At 48.6% G+C, this 18,327-nt stretch overlaps 1 protein-coding gene across 4 annotated transcripts in view; it reads left to right on the top strand.

Moving 5' to 3' along the window:
• ZDHHC21 (zDHHC palmitoyltransferase 21) overlaps window positions 1-18,327 on the top strand; it is a 274,098-nt gene that overhangs the window by 142,937 nt on the left and 112,834 nt on the right. For all 4 annotated transcript variants that reach the window (XM_086961399.1, XM_086961400.1, XM_086961402.1 and 1 more), the window contains exon 5: window positions 13,849-13,987. In XM_086961399.1, coding sequence (XP_086817525.1) covers window positions 13,849-13,987 — 139 coding nt within the window. The remainder of the gene's footprint in view (window positions 1-13,848; window positions 13,988-18,327) is intronic.

Raw genomic sequence — 18,327 nt, 5'->3', positions numbered from 1 at the left:
GCAAAAAGTATGCGTCAGCCTGCCCACAGCGCACGCAGCACGCACTGTCCTGTAAGCCAGAATGGAGCAGCTGAAGTGGGGTATAGTAGAGCTGATGTAAGTATTTGAAATGGATTATGCGGAGATTGCAGTTCGCTGTCAGCTGCCCAGTCAACGCACAGCGAGTTTCCAGTCATCAAGTGACAGCTAGGTTCCCAATACAGTCGTCCACTTAGTATATGAGGGGGACTCTGTGAGATCAGTTTCCCTAAGGGGTGCGTTGTATAATTTTGCCCCCACGCTCCGCCCCCACTAGCACCGCCTGCAGTGCCCGCAGCACGTGCAGCTCGGCCTGGTAAGCAGGGTAACTGTCTAGGATTGCTTGCCGCACCCGCACATAGGTAAACCCCAGCATGAGACCCGCGCTGTGGCAACTCTGCAGCTCCTAAAGCGCCCGGAACTGGCCCTGATTATATAAATCCCCAAGGCGAGTAATCCCCACTGCACCTAGTGCCTTTAAAGCGGCTCATTCCTGTGCAGCAGATATGTCCGGATGTGTCGCTGGCGGTAACATTGGGGCATAGAAATAATCCAATTTCGCCCGTTTAGCAAAGGCATTACATGCCATGTAGTGAACAGGGCTAATTCAACCCGTGGCCCCCCCCACCCACCCATTAGGACAGCTGCAACCAGCAGCATCAGGAGTACAGAGTCCGCCTCGATGGCCGTGTGCGGTTGAAACCTCTGTGGATAGTACCAGAAATGTGCAAACTGCGCCTGGGCAAGCGCAAATCAGGGGCCTCAAAACCACCTTGCTCTAACGGCTGCACTAGTACCCTCCAGCTGCAACGGGGCTTCCTACCCCCAAACAAATGTTAGCAGAGCCGACTGCAGCGTATTAAACAGTGCAATGTTCAAACAGATGGGTATGTCATCAAATAAATACAGACTTTTGGGTAAAAATGCCATTTCTATAACCGCAATGCGATCTGCGAGTGAAAGAGGTAACTTTGCCCAGTGTCGAGCCTGATCTATAATCCCGTTGACAGCATGGCCATAATTAGCAGAGATCCCTACATCAGGGTCTCAAGGGAGCCATATTCCCAAGTACTTTACCGGGTCGAACGACCACTGCAAGGGAAAATCTAGCTCAATCTCCTTGGTACCGGCCGTCAACGGAAACACGGTGGATTTAGCTCCGTTGATGCCTAGACACGAGAAGCGTTATATTTGGACATACTCTCTGTGTTTCTGACAAGTATGTGGCGGGCTCATGTACATAAAGCATCATATCATCTGCATACAGTGACACCATTAAAGGCGAAACCGCAACACTGCCTGGGCATGCCGCTGGCGCAGTTTACAGGCTTAGGGCTCCAATGCAAGCGCAAAGAGCATTGGCGGCAGGGGGCAACCCTGCCGCGTGCCGTGTTTGATGGGGAAAGCTGCAGAGAACCATTATCGTGGATCCGTGCTACTGGTGCAGTGTACAGGAGATGGATCCATTTCAAGAGGAACGGGGGCAGGCCCATTCGCAGCAAGACGGTGAACATGCACTCCCAATGAAGGGATTCAAATGCCTTAGCCGCATCGAGCAGCACTGCCACTGCCTGAGAATCCTGCTTGAAATAATGTAATGTGGAGAAAATAGCGCGGAGGTTATGCGCCGTGGATCTGGAGGGCATAAATCCCGACTGGCCTGGAAGAACTAAGTTAGGGACTAATGGCTGAAACCTGGTAACAATCATTTTAGCCAAAATTTTGGCATCCATATTAACAATAGATAGGGGTTTGTAGGAATCACAGATGTTCTCCGCCTTGTCGGGCTACAAAAGCATAACGATTAATGCCTCCGTAAGGGAGGGAGGCAGCATTCCCCACTTATATGCCTCCGAATATCTCCAGCAACCACGGCGCCAGATCATCAGCATAGGCATTAAAAAATCACTAGGGAGGCCATTGAGACCCACCGCTTTGCAAGTAGGGACTGACATGATAGCCATTTTCACGTCCTCAACATCAAACGGCAGCATAAGGTACTCTCGATGGTTAAGGGACAGCCAGTCAAGTGCCACATCATCCAGGTAGGCATTGATTTCAGCTACAGGTTGCTGAGCACGTTCCCCATATAGTTTAGAGTAAAAATCCAACACCACCCCACTGATTTCTGAGGTGCCAAACTGCGCTTCTCCCTCGCCGTCCAGCAGTTCGGTAATGTAAGCCTGGCTGCGAGGTGCCACCAGCTTCCGTGCAAGAGAGCCGCTAGGCCAAGCCCCCTCCCCGTAATAGCGAGCAATGCTCCTACGTGATCTATGTACCATTTCTTGGTCCACTGTGTCATTGTGTTCCGATACGAGCTCCCGAATTGCAGCAAACGTTTTGGGGGCAGGGTTACAAGCGTAGTCAGGCTCCAGAGCAGCTATTTCCACAGCGAGCTACCGAATTCTGTGGCGCAAATCTTTAAGGACCCCGGCCTGAGCCCCAATACATACCCCCTGAATTGTCACCTTAAACGCCACCCAAAGAACCCCGGCACTGTCCACAGTTCCCGCATTTTCCTGGAAGTAATTATGAATTGCTTTGTCAAAGATGAGGGTTGCAATCGCCACGAAAACACGGGTCTCTTGCAACCCGGAACTCTCATCTCAAGGAGTACAGAAGAGTGATCAGAAAGAGTTTTAGCCAAATGTTGGACGTCTTCCACCCAGGTGCATACAGCCTCAGGCAAAAGCCAATAGTCCAGACGGGACCACGTGCCGTGGACAGTAGAGATAAAAGTACATTCTCTGGCCCCACGGTGCCTCATGTGCCAGACGTCATGCAAATTCTCAGTGTCCAAGAGCCCCAAAAGTGTAACACTGGATGGCCTATGTCACGGAGCCCCGCTCCCCTACCTATCCACATTTATGTCCGTATTGAAGTCCCCCCTCCCCCAAATAATTTCAGCATTGGGGAAGGCAGAAATCCTACGCCACACATTCACAAAAAATCAGTGATCGTCCACATTCAGACCATAGACGTTACCCAAAAAAACACTTGTGCCGCCAAGCGTCCCATGCACTATAGCCAGACAACCCTGCTCATTTATTTCAGTGCCATGGACCCGGAAGGGTGTGCCCCTGCGGACGAGGATAATCACCCCCTGGGAATAGGAGGAATAAGAAGAAGCCGCCCTCATTCCCGCCCACCGGGCGCCCACATTCTTCTCAGACCGCTGAGTGAGGTGCGTCTCCTGCAAAAAGGCCACCTGAACATTCAGCCTATCCAGGTACGCTAATACAGTGCAGATTTTCTTGGGACTGTTAAGGCCACATACATTCCAAGTGAGGAATCCAAAATCACTACCCATGTGCCATGTGACCCAGCGGAAGTAAACCGATTTGAGAGCTGACTTTTAGCACAAGTCGCCAAGGTTCATACATAGTACAGTACACAAGTGCCAACCGTGCCCAACTTACCTCCCCCCAACCCTCCCACCCACTTCGGCATGATCAACTTGCCAAAGCCATCCCAATGTGAACAAAACAAACCCCAACTGTAAAAAGGAAGAGTGCATAGAGGGGGATCTACCATACAGGGGTTACAAGAGTGCTACTGTCCTCCCATAGAGTAGGAGGTGGCTGATCAGGTCTAGTACTTGTCCGAGAATCTAGCAGTGACAGCAAAATCTTAGGGCATCCAACTGAACACATATAAGGAGTTATCCCCCCGCAGGTCATATATGTGCGAAAACCGGGAACCCAGAGGCATATAACAGGGGAGTCCCAACAACTGAACAGCCAACATTGAAAGCTTATTGACAGCCCCGCTCCCAATATCATTGTTCCTCCTCTTCATGGCTAGTTGTGTCCTCACTTCGTCGCCGCTTCAATTGCTTGGCTTACTCCATCGCCACCTTGGGGGCTGTGAAAATCTTGAAGTTCCCCTACGGCCCTACGTGGAGGCACGCAGGATACAACATCGCATAGGGAATGCTTTCAGACTGAAGGAATTTTTAGATTGTTCTTAACTCCCACCACGCAGATTGGACAGAGACAGCAAAGTCTGGAAAAAAGGACAGAGTGTTCCCCTGATGACAGATGGTGCCCTTATCCATGGCCAACCTCAAAATGACATCCCGGTAATTCAATATCCAAGAAATTATGGGACGAGGTGGATCGCCCGGCACCGGTCGCCCCGCCAGAGAACGATGGGCGCGCTTGATGATAAACATGGAGGACAAGTTCTCAGAACCAAATATCTCCTTGATTAGGCATTCAACAAATGACTCAATCCTACCAGTGTTTGTGGATTCGGGAAGGCCCGTAATCCGAATATTGTTTCTATGTGACCGCGCCTCTAAATCTTTGTTCTTGGCCTGTATGAGCGCCAATACCTTTTCCATATTAAGCATCATGCTGGCACCCTCACTGAGACCATCCTCCATGGTGGAACCCTCCGCTCCACATCCCCCATTTGTGCATTCTGCTTCTCCAGCTGCGCAGACACATGGTCCAATCTATTATTGATAGTTGACATGCTACCGTCTATGGACTGGAGACTTTTTTGCATGGCCAGTAACGTGTCCTCGAGCTTGATCGGGCCCTCCCCCTGCGCATCTGCCTCAGAGTACAACGCTGCTTTTTGCTGGGTCCTACCAGACTTTCGCATCTCAAATGTGAGGCGAGGTTGTGACTTATCCGGCTTCCCTATAGTGGATGGTGGGGTATACGGGTAGGGGCCAATGGATCATGCAACACAAAAGCACTCCCAGAGGCCCAAGGAACACAATTCAGGTACCAATGCTCAAGAACACCTGGGGACAAGGTCCAAGTAGCAGGCAAGGGAGAGTAGTCCAGTAGAACAAGAAGCCAGCAACTATGGATGCTCCTTGCTACACAGTAGATGTAAGCCTCTCATATATGCCAAGTGTCATAACACGAGCCCCGCATTGTCTTTACAAGCAGCGTAGAAGTCCAGAAGAGGCAAGAAACCAGTGCTCAGCCAGCTGAGAACAGGCCCGGTGTGCCAAGGCGCAAGGTACAACTCACGAGCAATCAGGGCTGGCGCCATGGCAAAGCAATCTCACACATGCTCCAACTGCCACACACCGCTCAACAGGCTGCAGCTCGCAGGACACGTCCCCATGCTCAGGCCCGCACCCACCTACGCAGCCACTAGCCCAAGCAAGGACGCACCCCACTTACCACCTCCTGCCGCAAGTGTCAACAGTGTCCCTCAGCAACGGTCCGTGCTCTCCGGGGGCCAGGCAGCGTCGAGGCCCCGCTGCGCTTCAGTCCAGTCTGCCTGGTGAGTCTGCACTGATATGTGCATCGATGCAGGCAGCAGCTCACAGGTGGCGGCCCAGTGATCCGGCCCACATTCGCCACCTCGGTCACGGGCCCAGACAAGGCCGCACCCCAATCAACGCAGCCTGCCGCAGGTGTTCAAAGCTGTCCACGGCCGCGATCCGTGCCCACCGGAGAGAATGCAATGGCAGAATTCCGGTACCATCAGATCCGGGGCAGGAACTGCACCGGCGCGTTCAGCTACACAAATGGTTTCAGCCCCTAACAGCCTGGATCCCGGGGTACCTTGCACAGGGCCCCATGCAGCTCAGGCCAGTCGCTGTCTACTCCCACAGCCGCGCTTAGGCTCCACAGCTCAGTACACAGCGGCGCGGGCAGCAACCACCTCCCGAAGCATGCACCCACAGGCTGCCACACTCCACTCGGGGGCCAGCGGTAGGTTCATTTGGCAGGAAAGTAGACCGGCGCACCCTCTCCGGCCCCCGGGCAACACCTCTGCGCATCCCCAGCGATTGACATCGGGCAGGAGTCCACTCGATCACCACTCACACTCACCACCCTCACCTCCCAGCGCCGCGGCCAGCAGATCAGGTTAGCGCTGGGCCTAGGCAGCCGCCATTTTGCCTCCTGCCCACCGCAAGTTACTCGTCCGGTTCTGGCCGCAAATACGCCCCGAATCGCTCCTATAGTTCACCGCCAGCAGCAGGGGGGTCACTCCATGCAAGGCAGTCAGCAATTGATCGGCGATGCAGTCTTTTTTTGTGTGGATTCTGGACGGATGGGGGTCAGCCGGACAGAGTAGCACTAACGTGCAGCCATCTTGCCTGGCGCCCTCTAGCACCCCATCTGTAAAGATTTTAGTGCAGATCTTTCCTGCATAGAGGGATAAGGCTTGACACTTGGTTGTATCTTTTTTTGTACTTATTGGATTCGAGTTTAGCTATACCTTTGCCTATGGTAATTGGATCTGCAGTGACTCGATTTCAGCATGATATGCTGGTGCGCCAACTTTTCTGCGTTCTAGGCGCTGCAGAAGGGTTTGAAGAAGATGTGGCCTTGGTGAGCCAGCCGGTGTGGCTCATTCATGTGTACTATTCAAGTTCTGCATCCTACTTGCACCCACTTATGTTGGATATTTATCTATAGAGGATATTGGTATTATTGCACGATGTAGAAAATAACAACGAACTCCAAACCATTCATTTTGAGTCTATCTACATTGTTGAGTTTTTAATGTATGAAAAAACAATGTATTTTTTCATGTGGGCAGTGTCCGTTAGCGCTGCATGTGCTCATCTTTGAAGTACAATGTTGCAGGAACGTCCTAACAGGAAACCCCATTGAGAAAAACGGAAAAGGCGATCTGGTATGGGGAGGGAAAAAAAGTGGAGATTTTGTGGGAACGCCTTTAAAAAATAAAACTAGATTAACCCCATTCTCTGTCTCTCTGCAAAATGTACTTTGATATAATGCATGTATGTTTTGGATTTCAACTTTTTCTTTTTGATCAAATGTTGAGGAGTTTAATTTTTTTATCAAGGACCTAGACCTACGTAAAAGTGCTTGATTCATTTGCAGGCGAGGAATAGTCTAGGAGCAACTGAAGGGTTGAAGCCTAGTCCCCCTCACCTTTCTTTGTATGCTTTTAGCAACAGAATGAGTATCCACTATTCAACAGGTCTTGTCTTAAGTAACCAGGAGAGGAAGTCCGGTTGAGTGTCCTGCAGTCTGCTTTGTTTCCAGGGCGGTTCGCTGGGGAAGTGCTGAAGAGTTCACAACACGAGCACCCCCCAGATGTTCCTTTGTCGCATGACTGAAGCACACAAAAGTCATCTGTTCAGTAAAGGCTTGTGGTTTTATCATGCCCAATTTCTTGGGAGTTGTGTTTTCTCTGGTATTCCCTTTCCTGTTTCCAGTTGTAACAACACCTTTTGTTCATCATAGCTTCGTTTTCAGGACACCTGCTCAAGTATCTTTGTTGATGTCGTCATGCTTTTGATTCCCAATTTTTTGAGTTATCAGTCCGTCTGTACTGTTTTTGTCAGTGGTTACTTTCTCAGCTTTGATGAGGAACCTCGTTGAAAGATATAATTGTTGTCTTGCAGATCAAAAGCTTACAGAATATAAGAAGGTGCACCAGGAAAGAGTCCAATTCCAGTATAGATTTCAAAATATCTCCTTTATTATTATTCTTCAGTATAAATGTTAAAATCCAGCCAACGTGTTTCATTCCATACATTCCTGGATCTTCATCAGGGCTCTAAAAAGTATATGAGGTATAGTGTGCACAGAGTCCAGTGGAACGCCAAAGGTAGGCAGAGGTAAAAGTAGATAGCACCTTACTCTCTATTTGTGGTAGTGTGGGGGAGTAGTAAGGCTTTATCAGAGGGTAGTGTCAAGTACTTTTTGTACACACTCAATCAGCAAATGATGTCACACACTCAAAAACTGAACTCAGACCAATTTGTTTGTGTACAAATATTATTAAGTAATTTTGTTTCTAGATCCAAGCCTAGCACAGGTAAGTGAAATAAATGCTCTGCAAAATATTATGCAGTGTTTACAATTGAATTCAGGGTCAAATGCAGTTGTTTGAAATACAGGTAAGTCAAGGATTCAAAATTACCGTACAGATTACTCTTCAGTTACTTTTAGATTACTTTTAAAGTTACTTTTTCTACTCAGTGTGATATGCCTAGATATCACACTGGTAAATTTCCTGAAGAATAGGTAAGTAAAATCAGTTTTGCACAGTTGTCGTTTTTCAGGTTTCCATACAAATCAACTCCACACAGAACATTTTTCAGGGAAAAACAGTCAATGTATTCCTATGGAGAGAAATTAAGTTATCGGTTACCAGGTAAGTACTGTCTTGGCGGTTGAGTTTCAGGGGTTAGAACAAGGGTTCTCCCAGGATCAAGGATGAAGTCTCAAAACCCCCACAGCGGTACTAGGGCGGCCAGTTGCAGCACGCTGAGGCCCAATGTTATCCAATGGGGGATAGCAGTCCACAAGGTTGTGGGCGCAAAGCTCCTGGTGCTAGGCACAGGGCAAAGGGGAATCCAGTTTAGCACACAAAGTGCAGCCGCAGCGGCGCAGTGGGGTGGCTGGGTGCAGGGTGCTCTTTTGGCGTCGGGTGCCCTGTTGTTTTCAAATGGATTTTCGGTTATTAGCTGCAGGCTCAGTCCAGGAATACTTCCGGGAAGAACCAACAGCTGCGCAGGTAAGTTGGTGGGCACAGGGACATAGGTGCACCTCAGGTTCTTTTCTCCAGGGCGCAGGGCGGTTAGATGTAGCGGTGTCTTTTGAGGTCGAATTTCACCTTACCGGGCCACTCGTGGTTGGGGAGGTCTCTGTGTAGAGGCTGCAGGCGACGTCGGAGAGTCCTGAAGGGGTCAACCCACTGTGGACTCTGGAGCGCTGGAGGACATCGCTGGGACCAGTGGGCCACTCAAACTCGGGCTGTAGGCGAAGGGTGCAGTGGTGGTTCCAGGCGTCGGGTTTCTTTGTCCTCAGCAGCCTCAAAGTCTGTATTTGGAGTTTCTTTTTAACAGAGCTGCTGTTCACAGAAGATCCAGTCTTGGTTGAAGGCAGTCAGTCCTCCCAGGGGTTCTGGTGGCCGCTGGCTGCAGGACAAGGTGACTTTTGGCACAGGAACTCTGGAAGGGATGGGGCCAAGTCAGTTCTTCTCTGCAGACTCCTCTGCTGGGCGTCTTCTTTCGTCCTTCGGAGGTTGTGGGAATCTGGCTTCTTGGTTCAGGGCCACAGATGGTTCTTCCTGGCCTGGGGGAGGTGTAAACACCCCTGGCCAGGAATGGCTTTGTTTCTGGGCTCCCACCCCAGGGGTAAAGAAACATCTCTTGTGGTGGCAGGCTGGTGTATACCAGTCAGGGAACCCACCAGAGGCTGGTCATTTTTCAAGGGGCATCTCTAAGATGCCCTCTGATTGCATTTTTCAGTGTGGGTTTAATGTGCTAAGAAGTTGGATACCAAACTTCTCAGTTTTCAGTGTTGCCATTATGGTGCTGTGGAGTTCGTAATGACAAACCCCTAGCACCATATACTCTTAATGGCATTACTGCACTTACAATGTCTAAGAATTGGCTTAGACACTGTAGGGGTACAGGGCTCATGCGCCTGTACCCTCACCTCTGGTATAGTCCACCCAGCTAGATGGGTGGCTGACCTATGCTGAGGCAGTGGGTTGTAGGCATGGCACACAGGGATGTGTGCCCTGTCGACTCTTCACCTTGTTCTGCACCAAAACACGCAGCCTGCAATGGTAGTGTGTGTAAAGGTACAGGGCCTCTAAGGGTGGCACAATAAGTGCTGCAGCCATTAGAGGCCTTGCCTGGCCACAGTGCCCTTGGTACCCATTGTACCTTTTACAAGGGACTGACATGTGGCCAGAGGAGGGGACAATTGGGGGTACAAAGTACAGTTTTGGGAAAGAACACAGGCCCTGGAAACCTGAATGGTAGGGAACCAGGGTACATCAAGTCAAAGTGCATCTGTAGTCTGGCAAAAAGTGTGTGTGAGGGGGGTACTGAAACAGAAACCCAGCTTCCTACAATGACCCACAGCAGCCGTGCTGCTGTGCAACATGCCTAAACATTTACAGAGCCAATAATAGGACGAGTCTCGTAGGTGAGATGTATTGGCGTTTGCCAATGATTGTTTTTAATATGCTTTGCACACGGCCACATTTTTTATACATTATTGTGGTCAGTCTATGTCTCTAGATGCAAATGTGTTGTTTGCACTGTTTTCTTGAATGCATTTGTACATGGGCTTTCTGCTTCATTTGCTGGCGGACATAGTCAGTGATTTTGGTGTTCTGAAAATTCTTGCCACTGACACATGAAGGAGACACGCGCACATATAAAAAGAGTCATTACCTGGTGTGCCAGTGACCATTGTCATTTAGCTTGACAGTATTGAGCTCGAATCCCAAAAACCCAAGAATAAAATTTGGAAAATATAGTGTCTTCGTTTGCGTAAAGCTTACAACATTCATGCAATGCAGAATCGTTCAACTCGCATGGAAGTGTAACATTTCTTCGCAAGTATGAATTTTTAAAAAATATTTTTCAAGTAAAACATTTTTTCTAAAATACTTATAGATACTTCTCAGTTGTGAACCTACTCCGACCCACGGGACTGAGCTCTAGCAACGAGTTGTTCAATCTTGAGTTTGGGATCTTCAGATGTCCTCTCTTCATAAAGATTGTCAAACTCCTTTTATTTATTTATTTATTTATTTATTTTATAACGTTTTATATAGCGTGAACCAGATCCCCGAAGGATATCCGAGCGCTTTACATGAGGATCAATTGAAACAGAAGTTACATACTTCATTCAAATCGTAACTCTGCATGTCAATTTGTTCACGCGCGTTTTTCGTTTATTTTTTGTAATTTCAGTTACTTGTGGATACAACGCTCATGCCAAGTTTTCATTTGCGTTCCAGCACACCAAATATTTAATTCCTCTAAAATTCTTTTCAAAAGTCCCCGTTGTTTCGGTTGCCCCCCACAACCTTCGAGGGACCTCAGTACTGTTTGCAGATATTCCAAACATGACCACCAGGTGGGGATGCTGCTTGTTTTGCAGAGGATTCCTCTTTAGTTCATTGACTCGGAGAGCCCCTCATCAAGAGTGGCATTTGTGTCGCAGTTTAGGTTTGCCGCCTTTCCGAGCGCAGGCGGTTTCGAATTCTTCTAAGCAGACATTCAGGGGTGCAGTTAAAAAAAATAAAAAATTGAGCAGCTTGAAATATCATCCAACGGTACAATGTTGTGTTTCTTTTCTTGAAGCTTTTTGTTATTTTGTATCGTTTTTAATTTTGCACAGATTCTCCTTAACAGTGCCTCCATTATGTTTTAACATTGAGAGTACAGCTGTAAAGCTGATTACCTAGTCTGCTGCGTCAGATGTATTTTAGTGGAAGCAATGTGCTGAGGGCAAAATGGGGAACATCATTATTTAAATTGGTATAAGTAGTGATGGTGGGACATAGTCGCACCTGGAATGCTTGCAAATACTTAAGACTCTCCTGGGGAAGCCTCTCCTTTCTCTGTTCGGAAACGTCTGCTCGTAGTAGGCCACTACAGACAAATGCCATCGCGGCCAAGCATGTAGTAGCACAGCTCTTTGCTGTCCCTTCATTTGCACCTGTGCTCCACCTCTGCAGATCTGTACTCTGCCCCGCCCACAGTCCTCAGCTCTGCCTGCAAGTCAGTGCGCACCTCAGACCTTCTGACGCGCTGCAGAACATCCAGAGGTCATGGAAGATTAGGTGGGCGATGTGTGGTTCTCAAATGTTTGACTTCTGGGGACCCCCACAATAATCATTACTGGAGCCTTGGACCCCCACTGAATAATTTATGCAATCTGGGGACCCCCCCCCCCCCCCCCCCCCCCCCCCCAACACACACACAATTCATTACCCCCATTGCCGATAATGTGAACTGCAAAACAATACACAAAAAAATCGAAAAAAGCATTAATCAAACAAATACACAAATGACACATTTTACCTAATTCTCAAATGCATGTAAATGAAAACAATCAAAATTGTATCTTGATAGAAAGGTTGGAGCTTTTCTAACTTTAATTGAGGCCAGTCATTGTCTATGCTTAGTCCTGTTTGATGCACCTGCATGCTCCCACTGATCAATCTGAGGATGCTAATTTAGCCTACAGTTTCAAATTTCTTCAGATTTTCAGTACGTTTTAAAATGTTCAATTGTACATTTAGCTTCTTTATTCATATGGACTTTATTAATCTGTTAATTTTATTTAATTTGAAAAGTAGTAGCGAACCCCCTGAGGAGACTTTGCAGATCCCCAGGGGTCCCCGGACCACAGTTTGAGAACCACTGCTCTAAGTTAATGGGCCGACTGAACTACTTCTGTTTGGCCTTTGCCACATACTGCATTTTCACCAAACACTGCCCATGCTCCTCACTCTCTTCAAATATCCCACAACCTTCTCGGTGTGCACCAAAGTGCACATGGCAGCAACTTCACCTGGCCTCCCTTAATCAGTGCATTAGCCAAGAAAACACTCTGAAGGGCACAGAAAGACATTCCTGTACAACCACCCAGACACATGCTTGAAAAGTCACCAGGTTCACTGCTTTCCTCGGTAGCCTGCCATTAGAATCTGATGTCTGTGTCTCGATCTCCCTGCTCTGCTAAGCTTATGGGGCATCAAATGGGGAGGTGTCCCAGTCTGACCTGGTTGGCAGTAGCAGAGAATGGGGTTGGCAGAGAGAGTGGAGTTAGCAGAGGGGACGCGGCTCCTGGTGAAGTGATCTTTCTGAATGACCTGCAACTTGTCTTCTTCAAAACATTTGCAACCAATGTATCTTCATGAACTGGCTACTTGATCCTGCTTACCAAGACAACAATATCTATTGGCATGCATACACAGTCTCACAGAAAGGGCAAACATTAAATTAAAATTCCTCTGCTTGGCCTACAAAAGCCTCAGCGGCACAGTGCTGTCATACTTGGATGGCGGTACTTCTACCCCCCACATCCCAAATGTTCCATCCACCCTCCCAATAGATACTTAGCAACGCCAAGATCTCGGGTTCAGAACAACTACCCTCTCGAGATCCAATTTCTTTCGATGTTGTTTTTTTCCCCACACACTTTGATATAGCCTCGCGCACTAGAAGTCTAACTGTTATCACAAAGCTGCTCACACTAGTGACAGCCTGCTCCCCTCTCCACCAGACCAGTGAACTAATAGACAGTTAACATGCTCGGTCACCCCAGACCTCTCCCCCTGAGGTGTACCACGTCCCCCACATTGCCTGCAGCGTCACGCAAGCTTTACCTCTGAACACCTACCAACCTCCACTTCTCTTGAACCCTTCTTGTGTCTGTATGCCCCTAAACCTGCCTGTCAACACTGATGTATGCCTCTAAAGCTGCCCCACATTATTTCTTTCATTTGTATGTTATTCTGCCTACTGTGTCACAGATTGTCTCGTCCACTCATGCTAAAGTGACTGTAGCGTGTCTGTGCACTATTGATACGCAGTCTTTAAGTTCAAGAAAAAGTTTATTTAAAAGAGTAATATGATCCAAAAAAAAATACTATGATACTCAGTCTTAACACCTTCGCTGCGGCGGCTATTCCGCCGCAGTGCTAAGGGGGCGGGGCGGGGCGGCCGTGCGGCGAGCCCATGCTGGTGACAGAACTGCTCCGTCACCAGCCTCGGTTGAGCTGTGCTCATGACGGAGCGGTTCCGTCATGGCCCCGCCCGCTCAATGGAACGCCCAGTGCAGGCGCGGAATCGGAACCGCTCAATCATCAGCACAGCGCTACCGCGGCTGATGACGGAGCGGTTCTGTCATCAGCGTCGAAAAGGTTAAACTATTCTGTTTCTTTTGGGTCCTGTTGTAAAAACTGAATGTGTATTTTGCACTCTACAGATCCACATGAAAGAAATGCAATTAAATAAATGTGAAACACTAGTGTGTCGCATCACATTTGAATGCATCATATTGCAACAATGGCCTAATTTAAAACGTGCATGGTAATACGTGTTACATTTTCTCATAGGATAAATAATTGCGTTGGCGAGGATAACCACTGGCTCTTCCTGCAGCTCTGCTTCTACACTCAGGTCCTCAGCGGCTACACCCTGGTGCTCGACTTCTGCCACTATTATTACTTTTTGCCACTGAGGAGCAAAAACTGGGTAAGCATCTGTTGGTTTACAACAGCCGTTTATTCATATATATCAATTTTATTTGCTATATTAAAACTCAGTCAGTAGCTTGTTACCACAGTGTCTCTAATGCATAATTTGACCACCTGTTCTTCCTTGTCCTGTTGTCTTGTGCACAGGTGGGTAATTTGTAAATATTCCCATCCTCTTCCCCTCTGTACTTCTTTGGTTCACGATGGTACACCACAACTGCTTTTATTCTGCTGGTGTCATATAGACCAAATAAATGACAGAAAAGATAGAGGCGTACTTGATCAGGTCTCATGCATTTCTGCTCTTTGCGCAGCTCATGCCTGCGTGCTGTGGGTAGGACTCACTGTAGAGGAGAACTCCACAGTTTCCATCTGCTCCAATGAAAAAGAAAAACGCCTACATTTACTGGGAAAGACCTCCGAGTGGAATTTGTTGTAGTCCCCCTAGCGCACAGATTTCCAAACTTTTCATGTTGGTGACCCCTTTTTGTGAAAACATTTTCAGGGACACGGTAACGCGAGGAAGCGCAGCGAGTGAGCCCGAACCACCTCTGGTGGGTTTGGGCCCCACACACACCATCCCACACACACACCATCCCACAGACACACCACCCCACACACACACACACACACCCACCACGCACGCACACACAACCCCCCCACACACACAACCCCACACCCCCCCCCCCCCCCACACACACACATCCCACACACACACCCCACACACCCCACACCCCCACACCCTAGCACTCGGATTACTATATTCCCTATGGTCGTTATGCTCCAGGTGAAATATATTTCCCTTTTAGGGCTGCCAGAGTCTACCAATATGTGGGAGGTTGAAACGTGTTGAAATTCTCCTACTCGACTTGTTTGGAAGGAATTTCTCCGTTATTTTCATTACTGAAAAACTCCTTAGCACAAACTCCTGTGCCAAGGTAAAGCAACAACCAATACTTGAGGACTGCCGCCTGAATTAAAGAGATAAAGATGTCACCCTGCAAATGACCAGAGAAAATGGAGCACTGACTCCTCAAGATCTGAACATCTCCATGTAACCAGATTTTACATTGGTAATCCAGGAGGCTAAGAAAATATTTGCACCTGTCAAAAAGAAACTACAATAGCAGGTAAAATATGCTAAGCCTAGCATCGCTGCAGTGGAGAAAGCTTTTCGCTGCTCTTTTTTGGCACTGTTCGATCTTGAGTCAGCTGCCCCCCCCCGTCGTGTGTGGCATCCCGGAACCGCTCACAGCCGCACCCGAGCACTTCACAGGTCTTTAAAGACCTTGTGCATGTCAATAGGGCTTTGTTGTTGTTTCACCCCTTCTAAGAGCCCCTGCAGCCCGGCTCTGCCGATTGCCAGCAGACGTCAGATCATCGCATCGCGCGACACACCTACATATGGGGCGCGACACAGTAATGTGTCACGCCACACAGTTTGGAAAGCTGTGCCCTAGCGGGCAAACTTAGATGTCACCTTGGCTGTGTGGTATCTGAAATATGGAACAAAATGGCACAGATCAAACCCAGTCTACAAGCATAACAGAAATCTGCAGGCAGGGCTGGACTGGCCATAGCGGGCACCGGGCAATCCCCCGGTGCGCCGCACGGGTGGGGGCCGGTTTTGGAACCGTTTTTGGTACAGGGCCGTTTTTGCTTCGGCCCTGTACCACATTCGGACGAAAACCGACCCCGGCAAAGAGCTCCGGGCACCTCCAACCCACCCCCCCCAAGTGGGACTTTTTCAGGGCCGGTTGTAATTCCCAGCCCGGCCCTGAGGAAGTCTTTTTCAGGTCGCAGAAGACCATCTGTTCTGCTGAGGTACTGCATTGAGTCATGTGGTCATGCTTACCAATTCCCAAGTCGTCGTTACTTTGCTCCCCTCTGCCTTCACCTTTTCCTTGAGACTCGGGGGGGGGGGGGGGGGGTGGGAAGGCTTTTCTCTACGAATTGAAGTAGCTCTTTACATATCTTTCTCTTTTGCTGTTCATAACTGCCTGGATGCTGAGCTTCTAGTTAGTTAAGGTGTTGTGAATATGTGGAAATCTTTCAGCCTTGAAGAGGAAATGTAGGAAATCTGGACATAGCTGCCAAGGTTTCCGATTGCTTATGTGTGACATTGCCATAATTTCTGTGTAAATATGAGTGACATTCGTTGACTATGAGTGACACTTTCTTGCGAGCAAAATCAAGCGATGAAGATGAGGGAAACATATAAATATCAGAAATTACACACATTAATTGAGCAACACAAAGCTCTAAGATCATCTTCATACTGCTGTAAAACACCAGAAATGGAAGGCTGTGTGAGACCAGACTATACCAAAGAGGATGTGAGAGGCACCAGCGCAGATGATCTCAGCTGCCTGCTAATAAATTATCATAGTTACTCAGAGTCACTAGCCCGAGTTTCAGAGGCGGGAGCTCTTAAATGTAAATGTGTAAATGTAAATGTGTGTGTCTTGTAAAGCGCACTGCTACCCGGAGGTGTCCTGGCGCTATAGACCGCTGGGGAACCCGTCCTGGCTTTCCCTGTGAGATGTTCCCTCCTGGGTATCTCCAAGGTGAAACCAGGCATCCCTGGCGTTTGTGGGGGGCCGTTGTGGAGATGAGGCAAGCTAATGCCCAGAGTTGCCGAGTGTGATCCCTGGTTAGAGTAGGCACCGAGGCGAGATTTATCGAGTCCGCTGACCCTGGTTCACGACCCTGCCGCGTCGGGAATTGAACCCTGGTCCCGGGCTGTCCTCTGCTTCCGGGTCTGCCGCCTCTAACCAGTGAGCCACACCAATCCACTGGTTAGAGGCGGCAGACCCGGAACAAGGAACCTTGAAGCAGCTAAAAATGTGATTCTCTGCTGGGCCTGCTCAATGAGTTAAAAGCTGCGGGTAATTTACGGTAATTAACAGGACTGAGCCATCAATGCGGGCGGGGACAGTAGACACAGTAGGCACAAATAGTATATGGATAAGGGAGACTACATACAAAGTGCCACTGCCAATAACAGACAGGTCTCAAACTTGCATACAGCTTGAACAACAGCAAGAGAAAGAAGCCAAGTGGAACTTGGGGTAAAGAGTTGCAGAAGAGGGCTCACACATGACCCAGCAAGAGCTCAAAAGTGGGCATAAAAGTTCTTTAAAATCACAAATCAAATACTAGGAGCGGGAAAATTGGACATGTACAGGCAGAACCAGGGCTGAGCATAGACAAGTTGGTGGGTGGTGGTGGCGGCAAGTGTCTGGCAAACATTAACAATGTACAACTTACTGTTCAGTTGTTGACCTACAGCCAGCATGACTGGCGCTTCGGTGACAGCTCAGCTGGCTTGCTCAGGCCGTGAGCGAGCTAGCCCCTCCCCTATGTGGCAATCCATGTTAGTCGGTCCTGCTCCCCAGTGCACCGTGCTGCAGCCGGCTTTTCATTCCTCAGTGAGTCCTGGTGGCCGCTGCAACCGACAATTACGATTAGTGAGTCACTGATTCACTCCATAACGCCCTGTCCATTGCACTCTCCCTCGGCCAGGCGGGCTCCAAAATGTATTTATAAAATTTGGCGGCGGGCAACGGCCGTTATTGTACGCAATTGTAATTGGCCCACACAGTGCGGGCGACCAGGCCCGGCTGGTGCGAGCAGCTGTGCTGTGGACCGCGTCATGACTAATTTATGGCCAGAGCTGCACGCAAACTACCTCTCTCATACTCCCTGATCTAAAGTGCCAGGACATGATGTCCCACGGCACCAAGTCCACAAATTGTGTCCCACAATCTGACTGGGCCACAGCTCTCGCGGTAGTAGCTATTGAACGCTACTCTGCAGTGGTGCCAGGCAGGCTGACACAGTGACCCAGAGCTGCGCAGCGCCGCGGGAACAATCCCAAGAAGATACATTGTAGCACTGCCCTCCAGGCATTATCTAACTCAGCTGGGAGTTCGCACAGGCAGGTTACAGGCAGCGCACTGCACTAACAGCTGACACACACAGATTGTTGACAGGCTTTGCGGGAGAGTGTACAGTCTTGGCCCGAGTTGCAGAGCTCACACACTGCCCTAATTAGCGTCCACTGAGGTACATTAAGGTAAACATAGCTCACCTTTGGTAGCTTGACCGGAGCCACAAAAGTCGTCTTAGAAAATATGTGCGGTGTTCTGTGTAACAAATCAACCGGACAAAACGGTTATAGGAATAAATGACTTTAAGGCCTATGTAAAATTTAAAAGAAAAAAATTTAACCAGGAAAATAAAGGAACAATTGTGAAAATAAGATGAATAGTTGTTCAAAAACTGAAATACTCCTCATTGAAATGAAAAATAACATTTGCTACATTAGAAATAATA

The sequence above is a fragment of the Lissotriton vulgaris genome, chromosome 3_1 (assembly GCF_964263255.1).
Source record: "Lissotriton vulgaris chromosome 3_1, aLisVul1.2, whole genome shotgun sequence".
NCBI lineage: Eukaryota > Metazoa > Chordata > Amphibia > Caudata > Salamandridae > Lissotriton > Lissotriton vulgaris.
The sequence above is the reverse complement of the archived record's forward strand: the minus strand, read 5'-3'. Positions and strand labels throughout refer to the sequence as shown.